Raw genomic sequence first — 16,495 nt, 5'->3', positions numbered from 1 at the left:
CACCTTGTAACAAACACCTAAGAGACCTTCCTTGTTGATTGTCTTCTGGGAATAAAACTACTAATTTTTGGTTTCTTTTTAAAAGACTCCCTGAAAAACCAGGAGCTGATGATTGCTGGCCAAGTGTGGATGACAAAATTAGTTCTGAAAAGGAGGTAAGATTTCTTTATTGAATTTTTTTCCTACTTTTAAATTTCAGTTTGGAGGGTGCTTTGATTTGTTAAAAACTATATAGTAAATATAATCTCTTTAGTGTTTAACACATTAAAGACCCAAATGAACTTTAATAGATTGAGATTTTACCTCAAATAAGGTAAAAGCAAATAAGTTTTAGTCTTGTGTCAAGCTTTCTTTTAATTTTTGTTTTGTTGGTGTATGTGTGTGCTTTCTGAAAAACGAGATGTGTAATGCCAGAGAACCTGAGGCAAGATAGAGATTGGAGAGTTTTTAATATTTTATTTGAAAATAAATTGTGCTGGGGGCATGTTTCTCCCAGGGCTGATGTCTCAAAGCAGTCAGCAGCTAATGTGTGTTTCCCATGAAGTATGTATATGTCCATGGCTCCCAGCTATCAGGGTACACTAAAGCAGGGGCAGAGTCAGAGCACTGAGAGCGTGAATGGACTAATCAATCTGGTTCTGACAGGGTCGGGGGAGCACCAGACATTCTAATAAATTGGGATCAAGAACAATGACAGAATGGGGGGAAGCACCAAACATTCTGATAAGTAGTTCTGATAAGTATTCCCTTGTACCTTTGTATTTATCTGTGCACTGAAAAGTGTATTAGATTTGGAACAGAGGATCAGGCTTCATGTACCATGACTGCCACTCTTAAATATATATGATAGTTTGTTTTTTTGTTTTGTTTTGTATTCTAAATGATACTTTAGATCCCTTCTAGTTCCCAGTCTATGAGCTATTCCATAATATTGCTTTTCTCCAAATGTTGGTTGTATAAATTGCTTCCATTTTTTTTCTTGTTAAATATGGCTAGAACAGCTATGAATATTTTTGTATACCTAGATCCTATTTTTCCTTCCTGTGTTCTCAGTATTAGAATTCCATAACAATGGAGTCAGAATATATGATCAATTTTATGACTCTATTATGTTGTTCTCTAAACCATCTTGACCAATGTGCAGTTCTATTTGTAGTATATTGGTGTTACATATTGGTAGTATGTATTTCCCATTATTTGTACTTTTCTTTTATTTTTCTGTGGCATTTTATTTTTAAAATACATTTTATTTGAAAAATCAAATTAAGAAAAAAAGAAAACAGAAAAGAAATAAAAAAAAAAAACAAAATACAGCAAAACAAAAGAGAACATAGTCATGTACCCAGCAGATCATCGGGGAGGATTCAAAATCTAAAACATAAATTACTAGATCAAGAAAGTATATATATATATATATATATATATATATATATATATATATATATATATATATATATTTGTAGAGGAAATTATATTCATGATGTCCATTTTTTCTTTACTTCCTTGTAAATTGTTCCTTGGTTCTCTACTGCATACCTAATTTACTTTTTTCTTTTTTTCCCTTTTTAATCTTCCTCCCCCATTACTCTCATGTAAACTACAATTAAGAAAAGATACATATGTATCTTGTATACATAGGTAGATATATACATACATACATACACACAGTCACATATCTTTCCTATCCCTGCTGACTCTTTAAATAAATTTTGCTGGCTAACTTGCCCAAGGGTCCTTCCCTTTTCTAATTCCTTAACCCTTTGTTTCCCTATGCACCTATCCCTCCCCATTATTTCTTTTGGATTAGATTTTGTAGGGATTATATCATATATATATATTGAATCCATTCTTCTTCTGCACTACTTTTGTATAACAGGATTACTATTTTTACCTTAACTCTGCAATCTTTCTTTTGAGCTCTTTTATTCTTGTGAATATTAAACATATAGTATGCCATTTGCCATAATAAAGAAAAATAATTTATTGATCATTTCAACAATTTGTCCAAGTTGAGTATTTTAATGGTGATCTTTGATATTGGCTATTTTTTTTTAATTCAGGTTTGGTTGATGGAAAGTCCTGAAAATCTACAATTTAATTAAATATCCATTTTTTTCTCATTCAAAAATTACAGATAATTTTGCTGTCCTTAGGTTGCTCAGGTCTTTTGATTTTGGGTAGATAGATATGATTCCAGGAGTTGTGTTTTTTTTTACTGTAACAACTGATAAATCTTGTGCAATTCTAACTATAGCATCAGCATACTTGAATTTTTTTTCATGTTTCTTGCAAAAATTTTTTTTCTTTATCTGATCTCAAGAGCTATCATTTTTTCTTAAGGTATGTTCAACATTCTGTTCTATTTTCTCATTCTTTATAATCTGTTTTGTTATATCTTGGTCTCTCATAGCTTAATTGGCTTGCCCAGTTCTTATTTTCAAAGAATTATTTTCATCTTTGAGACTCTGTACCTCTTTTCTGGTTGATAACTTTTTTATTCATAATCTTGTTTTTCTTGGATGGTTATTTATTTTTCATCATGTTTCTCATTTGATTTTTAAATTCTGTTTTGAGTTCTATAAATTCTGGGCAAGGAGCTATTTCATGTTATTCTTTGGGGTAAACTTTTGTGACTTAAGTGTCCACCTTTGAAGATGAATCCAGATCTTTCCTGTTTTTATTCTATGTTTCAGTGGCAGGGTTTCATCTTTGCCAGTTCAAAAAAAATTTTAAGAGGTATTAGTGTAAGCATCTCTAATCTTTGGGTGGAGGGATGGTGCCTCAAGCTTCCTTTGAGTTCTCCACTTTGATCAGGAATGCCAAACCAAGAGCTCCACCCTCCTGCAAGTGCCCACAGCTAGCAGCATATCTGTCCTACTGCTTCTGCACTTAGCTAGTGCTGGTTCCTTCTCACCTGGGTCAGCAGCAGAGCTGGGCCTGGCATTCCCATTCAGGCAAGTGTTATTCGGTCTTCCCAGACTCAACCTTAAGTTGACAGTCTTGAAGGTGAAAGTCTCTGTGATTTCTTCTGAGGCTTCAGCCACACCCAGGTAGCTGACATGTCTCCATTTGATGCTTTTGTAGAGTTAGCCCAGAGGTATTGGCACTTGAGACAGGTTAATTCCCAGGCTGAGGTCTTTTCAGATCTTTTTGGGTTGTATCAGGAGGATCCCTGTTCTGTCCCAAGCTTTCTAGATTTTCACTAGTCTCTGTTCACCCCAAGGCACAAGTTTGTTCTATTTATGGGAAAATCTAAAGAAAATAAAAATAAAATTTACCAACCTATCCTTCCAGAATCCTCCCTATTTGTAATGTTGAACCTTCTAGTTGAAATAATAAACTTGTGCTGATTTTTACACGTCTCTGACTGTTGGGAAATTGGAACATTTTTCAGGAAGTCAATGCTGTTTTTATTCAGTCATTTCATCATTTTGATGTATTATATTAGATTTATATATATATATATATATATATATATATATATATATATATATATATCAGGTACAGCCAATCTTCAGTTTTTGTGTAACCTTCAAGCTCAAACTATTCATTGAACATATGGGAAAGAGGAGTGTTACCAAAGTTTGTAACTTCCACTGGAGATGGCTGATCATACCATTTCTCACCCAGTTTAGCTCCTAATCTTTGTACTAATTGTCTGACAGGTGGATCACTTCCTTAACATTTTGTTAAGTGTTTGACATGCACCTACAAAGTAAAAGACATTTGTTTTAAGTGGATTTTTTTTTAAATCAGGTGTCTATAATGCTTGATTTTTGACATTGATGTAAAAGCAATGAACAGCAAATAATAAAATATCCATCATTAACGGGCATCTTCACAGCTTTTTCTGGACCCAGAAAATTTTTAGAGTATGCACTTCTTTCAACTGCATACATTGAGGGCAAAAAAATTCAAACAATGCAATTGATGTAATGAAGGCATTCAGGATCCTGTGACTAAAGTTCTTATAGCCTGTATTTTTCAATTTAGTGGCCTCTTACTGTCAGAAACCTTTGATTTTTTCCTGCTGAATGTGTCAAGCAGAATGAGTTAACCCAATAGGCAGGCCTAGCAAAAGGGAGTCTGACATCAACATTTCCCTAGTTCTCTTTTAATTTTCAGGAAAGAAGTAACTCAGACTAATTTTTACTGTTCCAAAACATATAAACAATCTAAAACACAATACTAAAATAAAATTCCTTATCAGCAATGATTTATATTAAGAATAAATTTCTAAAATGTATTTTCAATTTTGTAATATATACAATGTTAGTGGATCAATTTTTTTGGTGAACAAAATAGTCCAGAAGAGTTTATTTCTATATAACGATCAGATTAAATTTATCACAATAACAGGTCTCAAAGAAATGTGAACTATTAAATGTTAGTATTGATAGTCATTGTTCTCATCATTTTTTTTTTGGCAGAAACAACCAAAATTGAACTTGAGTAAAATTTTGAATGCTACTCAGCAAATAAGAAATATCAGTAAGCTTCTTGAAAAATTTCCACTCATATTAGTATTGCTTGCCTTGAAATGATAGATTTCTTCATGTACTCTTTTATTTGTTTTTATGTAGGAGAAGAACAGACTAGCATCAACTATACAGAAGTTACACCTTTCCTTGGGAACAATGAATCGAGTGATGAAGAAGAGAAAACAGATTCTTTTCCTAAATCTTCATCCCAAGCCCAGGGCTGCTCTCATCCTGTCCATACCCCTCCTGCTTACTTTTCAAAATCTTCCCTTATGAAGTCTACTCTTCTGGACCTTCTTAATGTAATTATATTTGCTCTGGTTCTTAACATTCTTATCATGTGTGTTTGCCCTCTATCCTTTTATCCGATGCTCACAGCCACTTCATGGAAATGGGAAGGATTCTGGAAATGCAAATCCTCAAAAGTCACATCACAAGAAAATTCAGGGAATTTTATATATTGAAGATAAAACATTGATGAGTCCAGACAATACATGACAATACAATACAATACAACTCTCAGAAAGAAGAACAATGAGAAAGCAGGCAAGATGAATGGCAGTTAAAAGATTATAAAGAAAAAGTAGCAGAGGAAGAAAAAAGTGATGAAGAGGAAGAAAGAGAAAGGGATAAAAGATGGTTAGGATGCTATAAAACAAAGAAGAATCAAAATATGTAGATGCAAAGGATGAAGAAGAAAGTCAAGATGACAGTTTTGAAAACATGAAGGAAAAAGAGAGTTTGAGTAATCATCAGAATCTGTGTTTGTTGTGAAATATGATTAGAATGAAATTAAGAAGAGCAAACACTGAACATTTCTACAGAATTTCCTGTGCCAGTGATAATTGATATTTGAAGAAACTTCGATGCTATTTCCCTTAAAATAAAAATGCAGAATATTTTGTTTAAGAAACTCTTCACCTTTCTAATAAGTACACAATTTCGATGTAGATTGAACCTTAGAGATTATCTAGTTCATTTATTCCTTAATTATGTTTTAAAATTCAGTTGTTCTGTTTTGATAGATAAATTCAGACCATAGACTAAAGAAAAATTTTGGAGGACATTTTATATTTCATTGTCATTAATTGTAGGACGATTCAACAGATTCAGAGGAGGAAGTAAAGAAAAAGGATGTATTGGTTAACAACTTTACTGGTAAACAATCAGCTGGTGAAACTCCAAATATTCCCAAAGATCTACAGGCTCACATTACATCAGAGAAAGGTGCTGGGAGAAAAGGTATGTTACTATTTTGACAGGGCTCCTGATTTCATCAATTTAGGAAATCCACAAGGAATAAATTTCTAGTGATGCCTATTGGCTACTGATCTATAGCACAGAGTCTGAGGGTAGCCTGGAGACAAAGAAGTTCAGGATCTTTCTAATGGTCACACAACCAAAATATCAGCAATAGAAATTTGTTCGGATTCTTAAAGATGTTATGGGCCAGAACTTGAGACAAGATAATCTTAGGAAAGAGTACGATCTAGTGAAGACTCTTTGAGGAGCTGACAAGAGAAAAGGAAAGCTTTTGGAATTAATCTGGAATAGCAGCTACTGGTAGAAATGACTGAATTAGAAAATAAGGACAAAGACTCACTGAGAAAAGGAAGTTTCAAATTTTTTTAAGAAACCCAATTAGGGATTCGGTTTAAATTGATGCCGAAAGGGTTAGAGTTTAAGGTTAGTGTCTGAAGGGAACTTGCAAATACCTGATAAAGGTTACTCTTTTGCTCTCTAAACTTGAGTCCATTTTTTCATTGATTTTCTATGTGCAAGATAGACTGGAATAAACATTCCAAATCAGCTACAAGCTTATGGTACATCAGACAATTGTGCTGTAAGAAAAAGTGAATCATGGTTTTGACAGATCTCCTGATTTCATCAATTTAGGAAATCCATAAGAAATAAATTTTTAGTAATGTGCATTGACTACTGTTCAATAGCATAGAACAGTAGTATATATATATATATATATATATATATATATATATATATATATATATATAGAACAGCTGCCTAAGTTCAAACTGGTCCTCTATCCACTATACAATGTACTACTCAAGTTGTAGAATATTAGAATATTTCTGCTCTTTCTCTGTGTAGAAGGTGTCATTCCTTCTCTTCAGCTTGTACTCATTGTTAAAAATCTGTTGGGGTCTGCCCTTGGGGTAAGAAGTTTATTTATTTATTTACCAGCTTCCTCCCAGATGGGAGGTAGAATGCAATAACCCTGTGACTTGCCTAAGAGAGAGCTCTGGGAGACAGTTCCCCTCCCCCCCCCAGAAATGCCTCAGAGGTGATTAGCACTACTGCCTTGTGAGGATTGCTCAGTGAAGGACCCTGCAGTGTGGCCTACTGACTGTCCTGAGGTTTAAGGCTCCCTTGGGGTATGGATATCAGCAGCTAACATGAAAAGCCCCTGTGCTCAGACCGGAAGTGTCTGTCCGGAAACCGGGGTCCCTATTTCAAAGGTTCCACTTCTCTGGGAATTCCTCTGCCACTAGAATTCCACTGCCTCAGGCTGAGCCCAGCACTATGTGGATTAGAGGCTGCCTCAGGGTGTGTCCCAGCTTTTCAGGATCTTAACTACCCCAAGGAAAAGCCCCAGGCAGCAGAAGGCTGCTGCACAGCAGTGCCTAGATCTTTTAGGTCACTTCTGGATTGGGGTGGTTCTAGAATCTGGCTTTATGTTTTAAAGTGGCTCGATTTCTCTTCTGAACTGCTGTTTTATAAGCAGAGAAGAATTAACAGCCTGTGTCAGATTCCTCTATCTCAGTGGCTTCTCTGATTCCTGAGTTCTCCCCAGCCTGATCAGCACAGTATGCTAGGACCAAGTCCAACCCTGTCTGTGCTGGCCTTTTTTCTTCCTCCACTTGGAACCGACCTTTTCTGGTGAAATTCCTGATTCTCTTCAGCTGATAAGTTGTGCTTCTACTCCTTGTGGTTTTTATCAGTTCAGCGTTTTTTTTTTTTTTTTTATTCATTTTTCCAACTTATCCCCTCCTTCCCTCCACTCCCTCCCCCCCGATGGCAAGTAATCCCATACATTTTACATGTGTTACAATATAACCTAGATAAAATATATGTGTGTAAATACCATTTTCTTGTTGCACATTAATTATTAGCTTCTGAAGGTATAATTAACCTGGGTACATAGACAGTAGTGCTAACAATTTACATTCACTTCCCAGTGTTCCTTCTCTGGGTATAGTTATTTCTGTCCATCATTGATCAACTGGAAGTGAGTTGGCTCTTCTTTATGTTGAAGATTTCCACTTCCATCAAAATACATCCTCATACAGTATTGTTGTTGAAGTGTATAGTGATCTTCTGGTTCTGCTCATTTCACTCAGCAACAGTTGATTTAAGTCTCTCCAAGCCTCTCTGCATTCCTCCTGCTGGTCATTTCTTACAGAGCAATAATATTCCATAACCTTCATATACCACAATTTACCCAACCATTCTCCAATTGATGGACATCCATTCAACTTCCAGTTTCTAGCAACAACAAAAAGAGCTGCCACAATCATTTTGGCACATACAGGTCCCTTTCCACTCTTTAGTATTTCTTTGGGATATAATCCCAATAACAGCAATGCTGGGTCAAAGGGTATGCACAGTTTGACAACTTTTTGAGCATAGTTCCAAATTGCTCTCCAGAATGGCTGGATTCTTTCACAACTCCAAAAACAATGTATCAGTGTCCCAGTTTTCCCACATCCCCTCCAACATTCATCATTATTTGTTCCTGTCATCTTAGCCAATCTGACAGGTGTGTAGTGGTATCTCAGAGTTGTCTTAATTTGCATTTCTTTGATGAGTAGTGATTTGGAACACTCTTTCATATGAGTGGATATAGTTTCAATTTCTTCCTCTGAGAATTGTCTGTTCATATCCCTTGACCATTTATCAATTGGAGAATGGTTTGGTTTCCTATAAATCAGGGTCAGTTCTCTATATATTTTGGAAATGAGACCTTTGTCAGAACCTTTCCTTTTAAATTTATTTTCCCAATTTGTTACTTCCCTGTAACGAGCTGTCGTCTCTAGAAGCTGCCGGATTACTCTCTGGGAAGAGAACTGCTGTGTCTACTCAAATCTCTCAGACAGATTCTTCTTCCTGTAATGAACCGTTGTCTCCAGGCAGTTGCTGTTAACTCTTGTCCAAAGAAGTGACTTCCCTTCCTGCAGAGAGCCCCGTCAAGCCTGATGCAATTCAGAGTCTTCTTCTTGTCTCTGGGAGTCCTCTCTTTTATTCTCCCAGAGAATGGGCGTGGGATAATGCAAGGGCTTCTGGGAAGAACCACCCCAGCCAATGAGCTTGCCCCCTCTATCAAGTCAACCTGAGTTCTCACCTTGTAATTGTCCAGAAAACCTCAGTTCTCACTTAGTAATCCTAACATCTCCCCCTTTCTTTTGATTCAGAACATAGGACAGTCATGACCTTGAAACATAAATCCATCAATATGGGAAGTATTACAGATAATTACATAAATTACATAAGCACATAGTAACATAGTAACGTAACACATGCTAGAAGTATATAACATAATAATAAATTGAAAATTTATAAATGTCCATAAGTCCATTGTCCATTAGTCTCATCTTGTGTGAGGAAGTCCAATGATTACTGCTGGTTTTTAAAGTTCTTTAACAGTCTTCTTATTATCCATGCTCTTTCAGTGTCAGATGTTTCTTAGATCTTCTCCTTTATTTTGAGGCCTTTCTCTTTTTCTGTCTCTCTCTGATGGACAAGGCGAATATGACTCGTTGGCACCCATCTGATTCCTTCTCCTGCTGAAGAAATACAAGCAAACCCTCTCCCCCAGGCAGTTAACCTATCTGGTCCCTTCCATTCACCACTTTCTGGATCTCTCCACATCACCTGGCGATTATCTAAGGACAGTGGAGATGCTCTCACTGGACACTGCCCTTCTGGTGGGTTATAAAACCTGTCTGCTGGAGCCAGTGCATCTTTGTCAAAAATTAGAAAATTAATGGTATAGAGAACTAAATTTAGAAGTTCCCTAGGGCTACCTGTGGCTCCCCCTTTCTTTTGTTTTTGGAGGAGTGTCTTAATATCTCTGTTTCTTCTCTCTACTATTGCCTGCCCTTGAGGATTAAAGGGTATGCCCGTGGTATGTAAAATCTTATACTGTGCACAAAAGTGTGTAAAATGTTTGGACGTATATGCAGGTCCATTGTCTGTTTTTATTGCTTGTGGCACACCCATAATTGCAAAAGCCTGTATAAGGAATTCAGTGACCATTCGGGCTGTCTCTTTTGCTGCTGGCATTGCAAATGTGAATCCTGAAAAGGTGTCTACCACGACATGAATAAAAGATAGACGACCAAAAGATTTATAATGGGTCACATCCATTTGCCAGATTTCATTGGGTCTCAAACCACGAGGATTCTTCCCTGGAGGGAGTGTAGGAGCGTGGAAAGGAAGACAAGCTGTACAGCTTTTTACTATGCTCCTAGCTTCCTCTCTTGTGATTCCAAATTGTAAATGTAAAGCTCGAGCAGCCTGATGATATTTAGAATGAGATTCTTGTGCTTCCTGAAATAAAGGACTACTGGCTAACATGGTTAGAAGGCTATCTGCCTTTGAATTTCCATCAAAAATAGGACCTGGGAGTCCACTATGTGAGTGGACATGCAAAATATAAATCTTGCCTGGATGTTTTCTCACTTGCTCTTGAAGTTCCTTAAAGAGCTGATAAATATTGGAGGCTGCAAATTTTATTTGGGCTGTGGCAATTCTTTGTACTACACCTACTGAATAGGCTGAATCAGTAATTATATTTACGTCTCCTGGGTAATAAGTGAGAGCTAGCATGATAGCAAATAATTCATTCTGTTGAGTGGATTGAAAAGGAGTCCTGATTACTCTCTTTATGGTTAAATCATGAGAGTATATGGCACAAATATTTTCTTTGGAGGCATCTGTAAAGATTGTTGGTCCTTTAAGAGGAACCTTAGAAACCTTTTCTTCAAAATTCCATCGCCAATTATGTAGTAGCCGGGTAATCTTTAATGGAGATCCATGTGCAAAATTTGGAGCGGTGGCCAATAAAATTTGCCATTCTGGGATGTTCTCACAGCATACATTAATCTGTGCGTTAGTATAGAATGTGTATATTTTTTCAGGACTTATCCCAGATAATTGTGTTACTCTCTTAATAGCCTTTAATAAAATCCTAGCCACAAGCACTGGGTAAGGTGTAAGGCTTTGTTCTGGTTGTGCTGGGAGGTTCACCCACTCAATCACTCTGTCTCCTTGATGAAGGACTGCTGTGGGTGCCTCTTTTGTAGCAAAAACTGATATTTCCAAGGGTTTTTGAGTGACTCTTTCAACCACATTGGATAAAGCCAGTTCAACTTCTCTCAAAGCCTTTTGTGCTTCTTTTGTAAGCTGGCGTGGTGAATTTAAAGCACTGTCTCCCCTTAAAATGTCATAGAGAGGTTGTAGTTGATTGGTAGTTAAGCCTAACACTGGACGCATCCATTGGATATCTCCTATTAATTTTTGAAAGTCATTTAAGGTGTTCAACTTCTCTGTTCTTAAAGAAAGCTTTTGTACTGTGAGTGTCTTAGGATATACTTCATATCCTAAATATTGAAAAGGAGCATGTCTTTGAATTTTTTCTGTAGCTATATGCAGTTTGTAGTACTTTAATGTTTCCATGGTCCTTTGTAGACATGCCTCTAACATTTGTTCCTCAGGTGCACATCCCAAAATATCATCCATATAATGTAACAATATTACTTTTGGAAAGGCTTTTCTTACTGGAGCAAGAGCAGCTGCAACATACATTTGGCACATAGTAGGGCTGTTTTTCATTCCCTGTGGCAAAACTGTCCATTCATATCTTTTATAAGGCTCAGCCAAATTAACACTAGGCACTGAAAAAGCAAATCTTTTCATATCCTCCTTATCTAGAGGAATAGAATAGAAACAATCCTTAATGTCTATAACCCATAGAGGCCATTCTCTTGGCAACTGAGTAGGAGATGGAAGTCCAGGCTGAAGAGTTCCCATAGTTTCCATCTGTTCATTTACTCTTCTTAGATCAGTTATCATCCTCCATTTTCCAGATTTCTTTTTCACCACAAATACTGGGGAATTCCAAGGACTTAGAGAAGGCCGCAAGTGTCCTTGGTCAAGTTGTTCTTGCACTATGTCTAATAAGGCCTGAATTTTATCACTTCTTAAGGGCCACTGTTCTACCCACACTGGTGAATCAGTCTTCCACTGAATAGGAACTGGTGAAAGTGCAGGTAGGCCTTCAACAGCAGCCCTGCCTAAAAAGCCGAAGTGCTTATTTGTAATCCTATCTGCTGTAAAATGTCTCTTCCCCACAGATTGATGGGGATTTTTTCAACCACAAAAGGAGTAAAAGCTCCTGTTTCTCCTTCAAATACCCATCTCAAAGGCCTAGCACTAACTTCTGCTGCTATTGATCCTCCCACCCCAGACATATAGGTGTCTGCTTTAATCTTTGGCCAGTGACCGGGCCAATTGGCACCTCTAATAACTGTATGATCTGCACCCGTGTCTACCAATCCTTCAAATGGTATTCCGTTTATATAAATAGTAAGCATAGGTCGGTCAGCTGTCACAGCTGCTGTCCAATATATTCCTGGATTTTGTTCATTGGAGTCAAAATCTAGGCGACTATCACTAGGTTGCTTATTAGGGGTCCGTAACAATAAGCCTGATGCTACTACTTCTCCTGGTTGATAAATCACACGTTGTCTGCCTGTGCTAGTGACTGGGATATTAGATACACATTCTCCAGTCTCCCACATCAGTGTATGGATGGACACTGTTTTGTAGGCACTCTCAGAAGGTGAAATGGTCAAGCCTACTGTGCCTGGAGGCAAAGGATCCATAGGCTCAACAGGAACAGATTTCACTTCTCCAGGGAGTATCTCAGTAGTCTCTACTGCACACAACTCTATTTTTCCTAATTTCAATCCCTTTCTTCCATCTGATTGCCTTTTGGCTGATTGATCGTGTCTTAAAATTCTCTGGATGTAACCTCGGCTGCCATCATGCCCCACTTGGGGGGCTGAAGCTGGGCCCCACCTGTCATTTCCCTGTGTCAATCTACATTCGGAGGCCCAGTGGAGGCCCTTGTGACATTTTGGACATGGAGTTTTAGGTCTTCTCTCACCCTGTCTTCTCACTGTATCTCCATATCTACACTGAGCTCTTAGATGCCCAATTTTTCCACATTGAAAACATCGCCGAGTTTCTCTAGAAGGCCCTTGCCAGGAGGGACCCTGTCTTTCCACATTCATCATTGTCCGGGTGTAAAAAGCATTTGTTCCCACTGTAGCACAGCGTCTTATGATCTCCTCTAAAGGAGTATCTTTGTCTAATCCCCATATAATTCTTTTGCAAATCTCATTGGCATTTTCCTTAGCCAGATGTCTGGTCATTATTTCTGTAGCTGAATTTTCTCCAATAGTTCTTTTGACAGCAGTTTGCAAACGTCCCACAAAATCTGCAAAAGGTTCATTGGGACCTTGCTGTATTTTAGTGAAAGCCTCTCCACGATCTTTCTGTCCAGGGAGGACACCCCAAGCTTTTATTGCAGCCTTAGCAATTTGTTCATATATTGTCATGGTATAATTAATCTGTTCCGAATTCTCTCCATATTGACCTTCACCAGCTAAGTGCTCAAAAGTGAATTGTGTGTTAACTCCTATTTCCAAATTGCATCTGACTTGAATTTTACATAATTCATGAAATTCCGCAAGCCATAATAAATTTTCTCCAGGTTCCAGACATGTCCTTGCTATGGATTTCCAATCATTCGGGGTTAGGACTTCATAAGACAAACCATCTAGTAACATTTTGACATAAGCTGATGTAGCCCCATAAAGTGTACAACCTTTTTTCAAATCCTTAATTGTATTCAAATCTAAAGGTGCATATCTTCTCCTTTTTTTACCTACAGAGTCAGTATTTTCAATCACAGGATATGCATGTATAAAATCACTTATATCCTGTCCTTCTCTCTTAGCTTTAACCAATGCTTTTTCTAATCTTGTCATAGGCTTAGGCTTCTTCACAGGCAATTCTGTTTGTGTTTCTGCCTCTTCCCCTCTTTCTTCCTCCATCTCTGAAGGTGGGGTTGATGTGGGCCTGTCAATAATCTGTTCTCTAGGCAGGGTTGAAGCTTCTTCAAGAGAATCATACCATAATTCCTCATTTAAATCCTCTTGCTCTAGGGAAAGATCTTGATCTTTCCTTTTTTTCCTCACACTTCCTCCTCTGTTCATTTTTAGAACTTTTCCTTCTCCTACAACTTGCTTGATAGTTTAAGGCTAATTGAACTATTTGTAGATATAAAATACTTCTGCAGAAATTGAACGAGGCCCATTTTTTGCTTGAAATTCTTTCATTTCATATCCCACTAGCTTCCATTTATCTACATCTATCTTTTCTTCCTCTAAGAACCAAGGGGATGTGCATCTTAATGCAGCCAAGAGTTTAGCAATCTGTACCCAGGTTACAAGTAAACTCTGCTCCTCAATTATCTTGATTATACTCTCTATAGTACCACTCCTGAATGGGGGTGGAGCTGAGGTTACTTCTGGGGCTGGGGATGAGTCGGCTGAGGTCCAGGGATTGAATTTAGCTAACATGTGCCCCATTTCAGCTATAAGAGATTCCTGGTTTAGCCCTTAACAAGTTAAGTTCCTTATTTATCTATTAGCACGCTCACTTAATCTTTAACAAAGTTTCCTCGTTACTCACGGTTCTGGGTCAGAGAGACTGAGATCTAGATCAGAAGCTTTTCCACTGGAATCAGGACCGTGTCTGTCCCTGTTCGGGCGCTAAATTGCGAAGGTCTGGTCTAGCTCCTCTTGTCAGGATAAGCAAATGTCCTTGCCCCACGTGTGGACGCCAATTGTAACGAGCTGTCGTCTCTAGAAGCTGCCGGATTACTCTCTGGGAAGAGAACTGCTGTGTCTACTCAAATCTCTCAGACAGATTCTTCTTCCTGTAATGAACCGTTGTCTCCAGGCAGTTGCTGTTAACTCTTGTCCAAAGAAGTGACTTCCCTTCCTGCAGAGAGCCCCGTCAAGCCTGATGCAATTCAGAGTCTTCTTCTTGTCTCTGGGAGTCCTCTCTTTTATTCTCCCAGAGAATGGGCGTGGGATAATGCAAGGGCTTCTGGGAAGAACCACCCCAGCCAATGAGCTTGCCCCCTCTATCAAGTCAACCTGAGTTCTCACCTTGTAATTGTCCAGAAAACCTCAGTTCTCACTTAGTAATCCTAACACTTCCCTTCTAATCTTGTTTGCATTAGTATTGTTTGTACAGAAACTTTTTAGTTTGATGTAATCAAAATCTTCTATTTTGTGATCAATAATGATCTCTAATTCTCCTTTGGTCATAAATTCCTTCCTCCTCCACAAGTCTGAGAGGTAGATTATCCTCTGTTCCTCTAATCTATTTATGATCTCATTCTTTATGCCTAAATCATGGACCCATTTTGATCTTATCTTGGTATATGGTGTTAAGTGTGGGTCCATATCTAATTTCTGCCATACTAATTTCCAGTTTTCCCAACAGTTTCTTCCGAATAATGAATTTTTGTCCCTAAGGTTGGTATCTTTGGGTTTGTCAAAGATTAGATTGCTGTAGATGTACCCTTTTTTGTCCTTTGTATCTAATCTGTTCCACTGATCTACCGTTCTATTTCTTAGCCAGTACCAAATGGTTTTGGTGACTGCTGCTATATAGTATAGCTTTAGATCAGGTACACTTAGACCACCTTCCTCTGACTTTTTTTTTCATTAGTTCCCTTGCAATTCTCGACCTTTTATTCTTCCATATGAATTTTGTAATTATTTTTTCTAGGTTATTAAAATAGTTTCTTGGGAGTCTGATCGGTATAGCACTAAATAAATAGATTAGTTTGGGGAGTATTGTCATCTTTATTATATTCGCTCGGCCTATCCAAGAGCACTGAATGTCTTTCCAATTATTTAAATCTGACTTTATTTTTGTGGCAAGTGTTTTTTAATTTTTCTCATATAATTCCTGACTATTCTTTGGTAGATGGATTCCCAAATACTTTATACTCTCAACATTTGTTTGGAATGGAATTTCTCTTTGTATCTCTTGCTGTTGCATTTTGTTGGTGATATATAAGAATGCTGAGGATTTATGTGGATTTATTTTGTATCTTGCCACTTTGCTAAAATTCTGAATTATTTCTAATAGCTTTTTAGCAGAGTCTTTGGGGTTCTCTAAGTATACCATCATGTCATCTGCAAAGAGTGATAGTTTGATTTCCTCATTTCCTACTCTAATTTCTTGAATCTTTCTCGGCTCTTATTGCCGAGGCTAGTGTTTCTAGTACTATATTGAATAGTAACGGTGATTTTGGGCAACCTTGTTTCACTCCTGATCTTACTTGGACAGGTTGCAGTTTATTTCTATTGCATATTATGTTTACTGACGGTCTTAAATATATGCTCCTGATTATTCTAAGGAATAATCCATTTATTCCTATACTCTCAAGAGTTTTTAGTAGGAATGGATGTTGGATTTTGTCAAATGCTTTTTCTGCATCTATTGAGATGATCATATGGTTCTTATTAAGTTGATTATTAATATGGTCAATTATACTCATAGTTTTCCTAATATTAAACCAGCCCTGCATTCCTGGTATGAATCCTACCTGATCATAGTGTATTATCCTGGGGATGATTTTCTGAAGTCTTTTTGCTAATATCTTATTTAAGATTTTAGCATCAATATTCATTAAGGAAATTGGTCTATAATTTTCTTTCTCAGTTTTCGATCGACCTGGTTTGGTATCAGTACCATGTCTGTGTCATAAAAGGAGTTTGGTAGGACTCCTTCATTCCCTATTTTTTCAAATAGTTTATATAGCATTGGGGCTAATTGTTCTTTAAATGTTTGGTAGAAATCACATGTAAATCCATCTGGTCCTGGGGATTTTTTCCTGGGGAGTT

General features: G+C 37.3%; 1 protein-coding gene across 1 annotated transcript in view; it reads left to right on the top strand.

Annotated features, from left to right (window-relative positions):
- Positions 1 to 16,495, top strand: part of LOC141543990 (uncharacterized) — a 74,709-nt gene that overhangs the window by 40,594 nt on the left and 17,620 nt on the right. Inside the window, exons 8-11 of the mRNA XM_074269639.1 lie at positions 86 to 155; positions 4,431 to 4,491; positions 4,584 to 4,783; positions 5,576 to 5,723. Of these exons, the coding sequence (XP_074125740.1) occupies positions 86 to 155; positions 4,431 to 4,491; positions 4,584 to 4,783; positions 5,576 to 5,723 (479 nt within the window). The remainder of the gene's footprint in view (positions 1 to 85; positions 156 to 4,430; positions 4,492 to 4,583; positions 4,784 to 5,575; positions 5,724 to 16,495) is intronic.

Source organism: Sminthopsis crassicaudata, chromosome 5 (genome assembly GCF_048593235.1).
Source record: "Sminthopsis crassicaudata isolate SCR6 chromosome 5, ASM4859323v1, whole genome shotgun sequence".
Classification (NCBI taxonomy): Eukaryota; Metazoa; Chordata; class Mammalia; order Dasyuromorphia; family Dasyuridae; genus Sminthopsis; species Sminthopsis crassicaudata.
The sequence above is the reverse complement of the archived record's forward strand: the minus strand, read 5'-3'. Positions and strand labels throughout refer to the sequence as shown.